General features: G+C 38.0%; 2 protein-coding genes across 12 annotated transcripts; one reads left to right on the top strand and one right to left on the bottom strand.

Moving 5' to 3' along the window:
- Positions 1-1,771: 1,771 nt before the first annotated feature.
- On the bottom strand, positions 1,772-6,595 carry LOC129718456 (uncharacterized). Its single transcript, XM_055669250.1, has 5 exons — positions 3,914-6,595; positions 3,670-3,858; positions 3,498-3,614; positions 2,162-3,287; positions 1,772-2,106 (listed from the first exon to the last, which is right to left on the bottom strand). The coding sequence occupies exons 1-4, from the start codon at positions 4,164-4,166 to the stop codon at positions 2,935-2,937; spliced, it is 912 nt and encodes a 303-aa protein (XP_055525225.1). The 5' UTR covers positions 4,167-6,595; the 3' UTR covers positions 1,772-2,106; positions 2,162-2,934.
- On the top strand, positions 5,545-11,589 carry LOC129718323 (uncharacterized). 11 transcript variants are annotated; one of them, XR_008726882.1, is made up of 6 exons: positions 5,545-6,027; positions 6,089-6,334; positions 6,402-6,476; positions 6,790-7,031; positions 7,093-7,229; positions 7,348-7,766. XR_008726882.1 is itself a non-coding variant. In XM_055668989.1 (6 exons), the coding sequence occupies exons 1-6, from the start codon at positions 5,962-5,964 to the stop codon at positions 9,132-9,134; spliced, it is 2,076 nt and encodes a 691-aa protein (XP_055524964.1). In that variant the 5' UTR covers positions 5,545-5,961; the 3' UTR covers positions 9,135-11,589. The 11 variants fall into 11 exon arrangements, 10 of the variants coding, with proteins under 10 accessions (XP_055524964.1, XP_055524974.1, XP_055525044.1 ...); XM_055668989.1 differs by lacking the exon at positions 7,093-7,229 and adding an exon at positions 8,914-11,589 and having other exon boundaries at positions 7,638-8,863; XM_055668999.1 differs by lacking the exons at positions 6,790-7,031; positions 7,093-7,229 and adding an exon at positions 8,914-11,589 and having other exon boundaries at positions 6,402-6,434; positions 7,723-8,863.
- Positions 11,590-13,221: the final 1,632 nt, after the last annotated feature.

Genomic DNA, 13,221 nt, shown 5'->3' with positions numbered 1-13,221 from the left:
CGGTTGCAACGCGAAGATACATGAAATTGTAATGGTTGTGTACCAAATCATACAAAAAAGCTTAGGTTGCGTACCTGCACAACGAAGAGTGAGAAAGCGTATCGGTCACAACGAGAAGATGCATGCAATTGAAAACCAGAGTTTTGTATTGGTGGTTGCGTACCGCGAGAAGAAAAAGGCATGGATGGCAAAGTAGGAATTGTGTGTGCATATTTTCAATTGAAATATCAGTACATGTTGTGTTAGAAAATGGAAGAAAAGTATATGTGTTTGTGTGATGGTATCGTTCTACTGGAGTTTGCAAGTATCAAATAAATACCAGGAAGTAAAATGGCAACAGAAATATGTTTTCTTATTGGAAGAAAAAAAAATTAATGATTGGCCTAAATAAAGGAAATGGTTGTGTACCAATCAAAGTGGTTATGTACCAGAAAATTTGTTGCTTTCTGGAAGTTTCAAGCAAAGAGACTTTGTTGAGTGACAGAAATAATGGTTGTGTACCAATATATTTTCAAAGTTATTAGCAGATGGCAAGCAAAAATAAAGTCTAAAGGTAAATGCATGGATTGTCGGAGAGAAAAACTAAAATGATCGCTTGATACGTGAGTACTATCGCATGTAACTAATATGATGAATGAAATTTCTAAAATTTCTCTAGTTATCTGAAAAAAGAAGAAAAATAGCAAAGCAAAGCCTTGGTACTACATTCCGATTCGGAACTTGACCTTCTGTTTACTATACACAGACTTCGCAGCCAACTGTTGAGGTTACAGGACAATTGCGGGGCTAGCGCTACGATCCTACTGACACTAACAGTCTCTCCCGAGCCGAGACTTGTACATACGACAACTGGCTTGTAAGGCCAGCATCGTACCTCGAGACCAGCTGGGGAGGCAGACAGAGAAAAATAACATGATTAAAAAATTCAAAATATTTATTATAAAACCATGGTGCGGAAGAGTTTCGAAAGGAATAATTATTTTAAATTATTTACTGTGACATCAATTTCATTTTATAAAATGCCTTTTAATGCTCTTCCATTCTTGAGAAATAACATTACTGGAACGAGCATAATCCCGCTATGACTGAGTGTCAGATCACACGGTTTACACTTTTAAGCAGGTATTGTGCTCAGAGGAGAAAAATGCTGGGAAATTTTCATATGTATTATATTAGGTGATTAATTTTTCCTGATCACATTCGAACATCTTATCTACTTGTATACAGGATGAACACACCCAGTCGAATAAAACCGTTCGATGTTTCGATTGATACTAGTCGTTTGACAGCTGAATGGGAAATATGGAAACTCGATTTGCAATCATTTTTTGCTGCTCATCGCATTGAATCTCAACGAGATAACCCGATCAGGAAGGTAAAACAGAAATATAACAACTGCTGTTAAATTGTTACGAAATAAAAACTACCAGGTTTTGTTCTGAATATGGTCTCGTTAGTTGTTAAAATAACAAAAATTATAACAAAAAATGTTCAGCAAATATCAAACACATATCAACCGTTGTAAGAGCGATATCATCTTCATAACAACACCAGATAGTGAGAATAACAGCCCAGTAACAACCGGAGTTTTTAATTATAGCATATCTTGATAGACACAAAACAAGATTCTTACAACTTGAGATACTACAGAATTTTTAAATCTTTACTGCTTCTGATATTTAATTGTTACTCACCTTAATATAATTTAACTTGATTCTTATAAATTACACAGGTCTAATTATAAGTATTTTATTTATCGATTCATTTTATTATAAACGTAAATATCGCATAAGAAACTATACAAGTATTATCTTATTATTCAATGTAGCAATGTATAAATGTTAATAGCTTAAGAAATTCTACGAAAGTTTCATTAAATATAACAATATTAAAGTTAGATTCATTGCAGACTTGTTTACAAATAAGGTAATATCAATGGCAATTATCTATAGGAAAACTCCAGTTCCAGAATACAGTAACAGTAGATTGCTTATGTAGCACCATAGTACGATACTACGCGAGTCATTAGTCGGCCACATTCATCTGCTCGCTGTTTGGCAATTGCGGGAGGATCTCCTAGAAATACTCGATGTTCAATCAAACGATCTGAAGAATGTTTAAATTTGTTAGATTAGATAGAGCTAAGCAATTGTTTTTTTACCTTTTACGTATTTAACCTTTTCAGGTGTCAGTGGCTCGCGTCGTGACACCTGTTCTGTCTCTTTAACAGTATTTTTTTGAGATGGGCGGCCATGCGGGTTATTTGAAGCACGGCCACTTACTGATCTATTTTTAAAACCTATTGGCCACAGCTCCTTCATCAATAGCTTTACAAAAATAAAGTCGCTCGTTGGGGTTGGTAACGAAAGGCTGAACTCAAAAGGCTGAAACCCGAAAGGCTGAAACCCGAAAGGCTGAAACTCGAAAGGCTGAAAAGTATGTTTCATAACGAAAGGCTGAATGCACAAAAGGCTGAAACCACAAAAGGCTGAATGAACGAAAGGCTGAAACATGAAAGGCTGAAACTTTTGTAACTTGAATCATAATCGTTGAAAAATTCGGACACATGGATAACAAACCTTTATAAAGTGACAGAGTTCAATGCTTGCGTATCAATTGGTTCGTGCAATGCAAAGTTAATTTTCGGCAACATTTGAATCTATACACACTTGACTCGTGTACGCCGGCGACCCGCCGTCGGAAGCGCCGGCCACTGCGGGGGGGCAGCCCCCCGCAGAAATCACCTCTGTATAGGTTCGTTCGTTTTCCTAGGTCTACTGACTCGTAGGGGTGATCCCCTAGTTTAGTCCGAACGAGCGATAGCGAGTAAGGACAGCATACATCTCGGACAATCGAGTCGGCCGTAGGCCGCGAGTGTTCTTTTAGAAATGAACTTTGTGAATTTCAGCCTTATGATTTTCAGCTTTTTGTGATTCAGCCTTTCGTGTTTTCAGCCTTTCGTGTTTTCAGCCTTATGTAGTTTTCAGCCTTTCGTGATTTCAGCCTTTCGAATTTCAGCCTTTTGAGTTTCAGCCTTTCGTAGTAGACCCCGCTCGTTGTGGCCTCCGAGAATCGCCTTAGGGTCACTCTTTCGGGGTACCAAAGCACTTCCGTGAAAACCATGTCCGTGGGCTCCCCGCAAACTTTAGCATTGAGAATGTCAGTTAACCTGAAGATGCGATCCATCGCCTGGCTGTAGCTACGTTTAAGTTTGTTGTTTTGTCTTTTTAAAACTGTGTTCTGTCTAATCACGCGATCCATTTTTGATTGGTTTGCTTCACCATGATCTGTAAATAAAAAAACTTTTGTTTTGATAATCGAAACAATTGATATTTATTATGTTAAGCCATATTTTCAAAGGGCAACATATCGGTCCAACCGTTGCTGAAAACACATCCATAATTGCTCTCTCTCTCTCACACACACACACACACAAACACACACACACACACACAACACATGCAAACTTGCAAACAACACAACAAATACAAACTTACGATTCTCTGCTCCAGTATCACTGTCAGTGTTGGACAGGTCAACTGAGTCATTGCTCATAATGGATTCATCAGCCAAATCAGTTTTATCTTTATTTTGTTGTTTGTGGGGACAAATCTCTGCAATAAAAATGAATTATCAGGTAAAAGTACTGATATCAATTCCATGATTTACCGGGTGAAACAAATTGTCTCGGAACTGTTGTTTGACGAAGTTCGGATTTCAGCTCCTTCGATACGGAAGTTCCAGGATGTTGGAATTTAGGTGTAGGTTTGAATTCATTATCTGTTGGTTTGAGGGCTACCACCAGTTTTTTGTTTTTCTCGAAATCAATATATTCTTTTGAATCGTGTTTTGCGTAGTCTATACAAAAAAGCACGTTTAAAACTGGCAGTTAGCAAAAATAAATCAACCCTACCTGAGGAATATAACTGTCGACGGCTCAATGCTACTTTTTCATGTTTTCTCAATTCGTGCTTCATTTTTGAAGAGCTAGTCGGTTCTGGAGAACCAATCTTAGTAGCCATTTTGTTCGTTGCTCCACTTTTCTTCTCAGAAACAAATACATTTTTAGCCTGTGAATCCGCTAAAAACATTAAATTTTTGTCATTTGCCGCTGCCTGCAGTCTTTTTGCAACAGCAGAAATGTATTTTGAGCGAGTTTTGCCCATCGTATGAATATCACTTAACCGCACTAAACACTGAAAACTTTACTTTAAACGGGACATTAGCTAACGCACCTGCTTTTGCTTCTGTTCACAAATATAATGAATATTGATTGATGTCCACAGTTGCCAGTTTGGTGGTAATTGCTCAGGCCTAGGGGCTAGACACCTTTATGTTCTTGAGAAATATTTCGGTAATATTATACGATATCGGTTGAAATATTTTAATACTTATCGTTTATCTGTCATATTTGACATCACACCGACGATAATGTGACGTCAAGAAGTTTCGGTATAGATAGAGGAGTGCCCGAAAATGCAACGGTAAATACTTTGTAAATATATCAATAGTTACTTGCACATATATCAATAGTGTCAAGCCCCTAGGCTACCAGTGTTATTGATACTAGTGAAGGTTTTTAGAAAAGGCAACGCTTCTGTGAGCCAAATGAACTATCAAAATCTAAGCCAAACGAACTGTCAAAATCCGAACCAAACGAATGAGAAAGGTAACACTATATTGAGAGGTATTGCAATCAGTTACAATATAGGACGTGTTGATTTTTATGCAATTTCCGTGTTCTATTGCTTACCAATGGTCTAAGAATGCTCCAAAACTGATTTCTCACAGTGAATTTTAACCTGAGGTTCACAAACCTTTTGTACAGTTAACAAAATAAAGTGTATAAAATTAGGCATAAACAAAAAACCTGACACCTTCATAGGTTTTGCGATGCACTGTATTATTCCTCGGGACTTTCATCGTCATCATCGATAATATGAGTCGAATGAAAAAGTTTTTCAACATTGCGTTTCGAGAAGATATCTGGCACCTCTGACATGTGAAACCCTGTTGCCAAGTTGGCGATTTTTTGAGTATTTCTAGTTGATCCGTTTTTATCTTTTAAGCAGGTATTACACGAAGCAAATATTTGCTATTATTAGTACGGATTTTATTTTGTGTAAATAAAATCCGTGCCAAAAATTTGCTTCGTCTAATACCTGCTTTAGATAAGCGAGTGAAGTTTGTGGTTAGATTTGTTTTTTATCTGGGCGAAAACATTTCAAAAATCATCTGGCCCAGGGGGGATCTATCTGTCAAACATCGTGTAACCAACATATTCGGCAACATGGTGTTTGTTTTGGTTTTTGTTCTTTTTGGTTATGAAATTGATCGATGTGAAATATTATAGAATATTAACGTTTTTTTTATCAAAACTCGAGAAACCGCGGAAAACTTTTATGAATGTGTTGTGTAGTGATTTTTTCCCCATTATCGTTCATAGTTACAAACGTCATGGACCAGAGCTGATCTGCGATAACGCACACATATATGAAATTTGACAGCAGTGAATCCCCTCTGATCTGGCCTCTCTGGATCCGTTGTTGTTTCTGTTGTTTTGCAAAATTTGCATCGTTGAGTCTAGATCAGAGGGGATTCACTGCTGTCAAATTTCATATATGTGTGCGTTATTGCAGATCAGCTCTGGTCCATGACGTTTGTTGGTCCGTGACGTTTGTAACTATGAACGATAATGAGGAAAAAATCACTACACAACACATTCATAAAAGTTTTCCGCGGTTTCTCGAGTTTTGATAAAAAAACGTTAATATTCTATAATATTTCACATCGATCAATTTCATAACCAAAAAGAACAAAAACCAAAACAAACACCATGTTGCCGAATATGTTGGTTACACGATGTTTGACAGATAGATCCCCCCCTGGTCTAGATAGTTCAAAAAGATTTTGGAAAAATTTAGTTTGTGAATTTTCAAAAAAAGTTAACACAACAATAACATGGCTCGGAAGCCGCGTCATTTCTACTTTATGCAGCATTGGCGCGATACAAAATACACAAAAAAGGTGAGCAATAAAATTATACATTAATTATTAAATGAAATGCATGAAGCATGAATATTTTCAGGCAAAAACGTCGTGCGGGAAGAAAGCTTCCGGTAGCCGATTTCTAACAACAGATACGAATAAAATTGATACAACACATATACTAAAAGGTAACGACCCGCGAATTGAAAACTGCTCCCATGATACAATTGACTGCATGGAAATAACTGGTAATGACGAAAATGACAATTCCTTCGATGGTCCTGGAGATGAAAATGCATCTTCCATTAATTCAGAAGCTGATCAGTCCTCAGTTGAACTTGAAAAGGTTGGTGGCTTTTACTGAGAGTCTATAGCGAAGACATAGAGTGATACAATTTTTATACATGTTTTAGGGTACTGTTGACAGAGAAAATTGTGACGAATCTGTAAGTGGTGATAAGATGGATGATCAGCTAAAGAGTACTAATGTAAGATTGAAACTTTGTAGTAGTGTTCCATGGACGAGGCTAGAAGATACACACCACATATTGTTACCAAAAATATATTGTTTGAAATTTTGCTCCAATCATTTACATCAGGCTATTTCATAACTGCATTAGTGCAAGGTGTAGTGTGCCTTTTAGCGTCCTCAGAGATTGTTGAATTCAAAAATTATTCATTCAAATGTATTTTCATAACATACTTGGCATAACAGATGACAACGTATATTGCATGCTGCTGAATGAATGGAATTAATAACCTTCATTAGGTTTTAAATCTCAATCGTTTTCAATATTACAGGAAAATGAACACAGTTTTGTAGAATTCGCCAACAATTTGCATCTAAACGATATTCTCTTCATGATACTTCATTTTTACATTAAGCATAAACTCACCCAGAATGCTTTAGAGGATTTATTGAGCATGCTCAACGCATTGGCAAAACGAACACCGTTTTCACAATCTTTCACATTGTTTGCAAAACAGTTTCCGGATCCGTACAAAATGGAAAGAAACTATTTTTGTGTAAATTGTCAGTTCGGGTATGTAAGTGTTTCGTTTAATTTCTCTTCTGCTCTGATCAAGCTATTTTGTGAAAAACAGTGATGATTACCGAAACTTTATATAGGACAACGATGCTTGAGATGGCAGTATACTTATGTCACAGACAAACAGACGTGCCCCGAAGATAAATCTAAATCTTCGTCCTCGTTTGAAACGTTACACTTATGCGCCATCATGTGAGTTTACTGCTTACTAATTAATTTTTGAGAAAACGGTTTTTGTTGTAGCTTACAGCGACACCAGTGGCATTAATGCCTACTAAACGAAATTTCGAAATAATCGTTATTTTTGTAGACGATGAAATCGTGATCAAGTGGCACGTCGGTTTGCCTGTGCCTATATGTTAATGTTTTGTGTTTACATCATTCATTCAATAATACAAACATTATGTATATAATAAAGTAATTTACGTAACGCGAGCCAATTCTTAGCAGATTATCATTGTTTGACCAATCCCCAGAAAGGATATATTTTGAGTAAATTTTAAGGTAAAATTTCCTTGTTACATCCATTGCAAAATAGTTTCTAGCTCAAAAGAAAAAATATGTTTTGAGTACTCGTTAAGTTTATTTAATTTCTTCTAGGTTCGACGGAAAACCAGAATCTGACTTGAAATGCCCTGTGGAAAATTGTGGCTCTATGTCAAAAGACTTTTTCATCATGTTTCAGATAGAGCATCAAATACGCCAGCTATACTCAAAATATTCCAAAGAAATTATACACTACGCAGAATACATCGAAACTAAGAACATAGCTGATATCAACCGAGGCACGTTGGCAAAATCTATAAAGACACTCGGAAATAACGCGGTCATAACGCTTTCGGCAAATGAAGATGGCGCTGCCGCGTATAAAAGTACAAATAAAAAGCCAGTGTATCCGTTATTTCTGGTTGTTAACAACCTACCTCCGAAGATCCGATTCAACAAAAATAATCTAATATTAGCCAGTCTATGGTTCAATAGCGGCAAACCAAACATGGCTCTTTTTCATAAAAAAATTATAATTGAACTGCAAAAGTTGCGAAACGGAATGTCAGTTGGAACAAAGTTATACAATGTAGTTCTTCTGCATTGCAGCCTAGATTCTGTTGCTAGATGTGAGCTGTTGTGCTCAAAACAGTTTAACGGGAGATACGGCTGCACCATGTGTTTGCATCCAGGAGAATTGGTCAATAATCAAATTCGATATCCTTATCAGAAGGCTAAGTTGAGGCAAGATGTTGACACGCGAAAGATTATGTTCGAAATTCAAGAGCCGAAATCATCACAAATTTTGCATGGAATAAAGGGACTGAGTGTGTTAGTGGGAGTTCCAGACTTCAACATAATTGATGGGTTACCTGTGGATTACATGCATATGGCGCTATTAGGTGTTACAAGGACTATATGGGAGTTACTGATGGAGAACCCAGGCGATAGTAAAAATCAGCCTTATTACATTGGAAATAAGAAAAAAATAATAGAAAGTAGACTTTTGTCCATCCGACTACCAAGTAGCTTTCCCCGAAGACCACGAAGAGTGGAAGAGTACAAAAAGTTCAAGGCATCAGAATGGGAGACAATTTTACTACATATTTTGTACCCGTGCTTATCGGATTTGTTACCAAAATCATATTTAAACCATATAATGTTATTTGCCACCACTATCTTTCAATTATTAGAATTCAGTATTCAGGAAGACACCTTAACAGCGTGTGAAAAAAATTTAATAAAATTTGTCAAGGATTTCGAAAAACTGTACGGAAAATCATATTTGCTGTACAATATTCACCTTTCTTTACATTTAGTCAACTCTGATCGGAATTTAGGTAACTCTTCAAAATTAATAGTAAATCATATATTCATTAGTTTCATTCAGGTGCGTTGTGGAATTTTTCGCTCTTCCCTTATGAAAATGGCAACGGAATGTTAATAGGTTATCATACATCAAATAACCATCCAGTGCTTCAATTGGCAACCAAATTTTTTTGGATAAAATTGTTCATCACACGTGTGTACCAATTAGCTCTCCAATTCACCAATGGACAGAGAGATTATGGAATTCACCAGCAAAACACATTCAATTTGATCCTTCCTTAAGAGCCTCACTTGAGGATGATATTACTGCTGACGACATGATTAGTGAAACAGATTTTAACGATATAGGAAAATGTTATTATGAAGGAATTAAGATATGTGGTAAAGAAGAATGTATACAATTTGCATATGATGATTCCTATATATTTCTCAATGGTTCTTTCTACAACGTGCTTCGCGTTTTTATTGATAGAGCAGGAAAATTGTACATTGTAGGTGAGAAGATGACTGTTAGGAAACTTTTTGAAAATATGTTTCTCTATGTACTTTCAAAGAATATCATGTTATTATCGCTTAATGAAACAGTTCGACAATGTGTAAGTGTGACAGTGAAAACTTCAGAAGGAATTTTGAGAAATTATGTATCTATTTGCAAGATTCGAACACAAATAGACTAAACCTAACAAAATTTTTGAATATAAAAAAACGTGTTTTAGAAAAAAAATCAAAACTGGTAGGAATTGATTTGGAATTGGATGAAAATATCTCGTCAAACAGTACTGAGGCACATATTTCTTGGTCCGAACACTTTTAATCACCTTTATTACAGGATTTGATATCATATCTTATCAAGATATATTCATGTTAATGATGATCAATTATCAAAACAAAATCAGATCAGGTTGTGTTACTTGTATCTCACGTAGATAGGATTTTGTTTTAAGTTTGTTATGCTCTTCTGATCGGAAGCGTGCTCAGTTGGCGTACTTGGGAGGCCCAGGGTTACAAGAGCTACTTCATCATCTGCCTGGAGTAGATCAAGCTTCAACATGTGTCAGTGGATCCCCCTTTCTATGACGTGGCGATCAAGTGTCTCGATGGATACTTTGAACCTTTTCGTCGTAAAACTTACGAGCGTCATTTGTTTCATCAAATCTCCCAAGCTAAAAAAGAACGGTTTGCCGATTTCGTGATGCGTCTACGGAAACAAATCGCTAGGTGTAGTTACCAGCCATCAGTAGTGGAAGAGTTGATCGCGGACCGTATAGCTCAAGGTTGTTCCTCCGAGGATTTGCGCATTAAACTTCTCCAAAAAGATCGTTCGCTTGAAGAAGTGGTTGCACTGGGAACTAGCATGGCTGAGTCCTCGGATCAGTCAAGAAAGTTTCATAACCATCCGAAAACGGAATACCACGATGTCAATGCTATCGCAGCCCAGCGAAAAATAATTTCACGGTACAAAGTTAGATTTAACGAGAGATTTCGTAAGCAAACGGAACGTTATCCAACATCGAATGATCGTTTTATATGTTACAGTTGTGGAAAACGTGGACATATACAGAGTAGTGCTGAGTGTCCTGCCAAACACAGTGAGTGTGCCAATTGTGGAAAGCTAGGCCATTGGGCCAAGCACTGTTATTCTCGTGAACAGGCTCAAAAACGTCGTCAGGATCCACACCCAGGTGATCCAAAACCCAAGCGAATTCGTGCTGTCACTGAAGAAAGCGAAAAGCAACAAAGGAAAGATTACATTTTCTACGCGATGGGACGGAATGTGTTTAACTTCAAGGTCGGGGGTGTGGAGATTCCCATGAACATTGATTCTGGTGCGGGTGCAAATATGAAATATGAAAGAGGAGGGTGTGGAAACGAACAAAACGAAGGCTAAATTCTACGTGGTGGAGAACGGACAACAATGTCTCCTTGGGGATCATACAGCTAAGCAGTTACAGGTTCTCAAGACTGGATTCAACATCAATGCAATCCAAACAAAGCGATCGACTCCCTTTCCTAAAATACGAGGGGTTGTAATGGAAATTCCGATAGATAACAAGGTTCAACCGATGCAACAACCTTATCGACGCCCGCTAATTGCAATGGAAGGTAAAATAGAGGAAAAACTTCGTGCACTGTTGGAGCAAGACATCATTGAACAAGTCAATTGGCCTTCTCCGTGCATCTCACCTATGGTTCCAGTAGCAAAGGATTCGAGGGACATTCGTCTTTGTATAGACATGCGTCAAGCTAACCAGGCAGTTCTCCGTGAGGCACATCCCTTGCCACTTGTTGATGAACTATTAGGATCAGTGAATGGGGCAGTTCGGTTCTCAAAAATTGACATTAAGGACGCTTATCACCAGGTTGAAATCTCAGAGCGTTCGAGACCAATAACGACCTTTATAACTAAGTACGGACTGTTCAGGTAAAGTTTTTTTTTGTTTGTTCCATTATATCTTCGGAATATTTTAGAGAAAACCCTGTTAACGTTACATTGATTTTATAATTAATAATAAAAATATATTCAGATATAAACGCCTCATGTTCGGAATAAGTTGCGCACCAGAACTATTCCAGAAAGTTATGGAGTCAGTTTTGGCCGGTCTTGATGGTGTAATTGTCTACCTGGATGATGTGGATTGTCTGCGACTCTACAAAGATTATCGGAATATGACGTGCTTCTCAACGATAAGAAGTGTGTATGTATAAGAAGTTGATACACTAGAGTTTCTAGGACACGAGCTCTCTGTCAATGGAGTGCGACCCACAGAAAGCAGAATCGTCGCTATTCAAAAGTTTCGCGAGCCACAGAATGTTCCAGAACGTTCAACGCAGTTAAGAACGAGATCGGAAAGATAGAATACTTGGGGTTTTTTAACCCTAAAGATATGACCAAACTCATAACAGATGCCAATCCTACAGGTTTAGGAGCAGTTCTGCTTCAAGAAGACTCTCACGCGCAGATTAGAGTCATTGCGTATGCCAGTAAGGCTTTAACGGATTTAGAGAAGAAGTATTTCCAAACGGAAAGAGAAGCTTTGGCGCTGGTATGGGGGGTTGACAAATTCAAGTGGTATTTGCAAGGTACACGATTCACACTACTGACAGACTGTAGAGCACTAAAGTTCTTGTTTAGTCCTAAGTCTAAGCCGTGTGCGAGAATTGAACGGTGGGTTCTAAGATTACAAGCTTACAAATATGACATCGAACATATCCCTGGGGCAGTTAACATTGCTGATGCCCTCTCCAGGCTCTCAGTGGCAGCTTCATCACAAGATTCATTCTATGTATCAGGTGAGGGTTATATTCACAGTATAGTCGAAATTGCAGTACCTGTAGCAATACCATTCGCCGAAATAGTGGAAGAAACTGCAAAGGATGAAATAATACAGGCAACGTTGCTGGGACTTCAAGACAACTCGAGATTTTCTAACGAATACAAGCCATTTGTAAATGAGCTCTGCGAGGCTGAAGGAGTTCTGCTGCGTGGGAACCGGATAGTCATACCGAATACACTTCGCGATGTATTAAAACTGGCTCATGAAGCTCATCCTGGAATAGCAGCGACGAAGCGCAGATTAAGACAAAAAGTTTGGTGGCCATTGATCGATAAACACGCGGAAGAGTATGTCAAGCGGTGCAAACAATGTACTTTAGTATCGTCGCTAGGTCCTCCAGAGCCACTGCGAAGAACTAGAATGCCAGAGAAGCCTTGGAACGACATTGCCATTGACTTCATGTGACCGTTGCCTTCAGGCCACAATCTCCTAGTTATGGTTGATTATTATAGCAGGTTTACAGAAGTAGTTGTCATGAAACAGATAACCGCCAAACGAACTGTGCAAGTATTACATGAGACTTTCTGTAGATTTGGGATACCGGAAACTATAAGATCAGACAACGGACCGCAGTTTGTGAGCAGTGAGTTAAACACTTATTGCAGAGAATACGGTATAGAACTATGTCACACTACACCATACTGGCCACAAGCAGATGGTGAGGTAGAACGTGCCAATAAAACCATACTGAAACACCTGAAAATCAGTCAAGAATCTAACAGCCATGATTGGATATGGGATCTGCGAACATTTTTGTTGATGTACAACTCAACACCACATGCAACAACCGGAGTGGCGCCATCTTAGCTAATGTTCGGGCGGATTTTAAGAGACAAGTTACCGACATTACAAGGAAGTACAACTGACTTCGAAAAAGAAGAAATACGGGACCGAGATTGGACCCGAAAACTCGAATGCTCAAAATACACTGACAATCGTCGGCGTGCAAAACCATCAAAATCAAGGGAGGGGGATATAGTAATTACTAAAAGATTGGTTAAAGACAACAAACTCTCTACAACTTTTACACCGGA

The sequence above is a fragment of the Wyeomyia smithii genome, chromosome 1 (assembly GCF_029784165.1).
Source record: "Wyeomyia smithii strain HCP4-BCI-WySm-NY-G18 chromosome 1, ASM2978416v1, whole genome shotgun sequence".
Taxonomy (NCBI): Eukaryota; Metazoa; Arthropoda; class Insecta; order Diptera; family Culicidae; genus Wyeomyia; species Wyeomyia smithii.
This window is presented reverse-complemented; position numbering and strand designations above follow the sequence as displayed.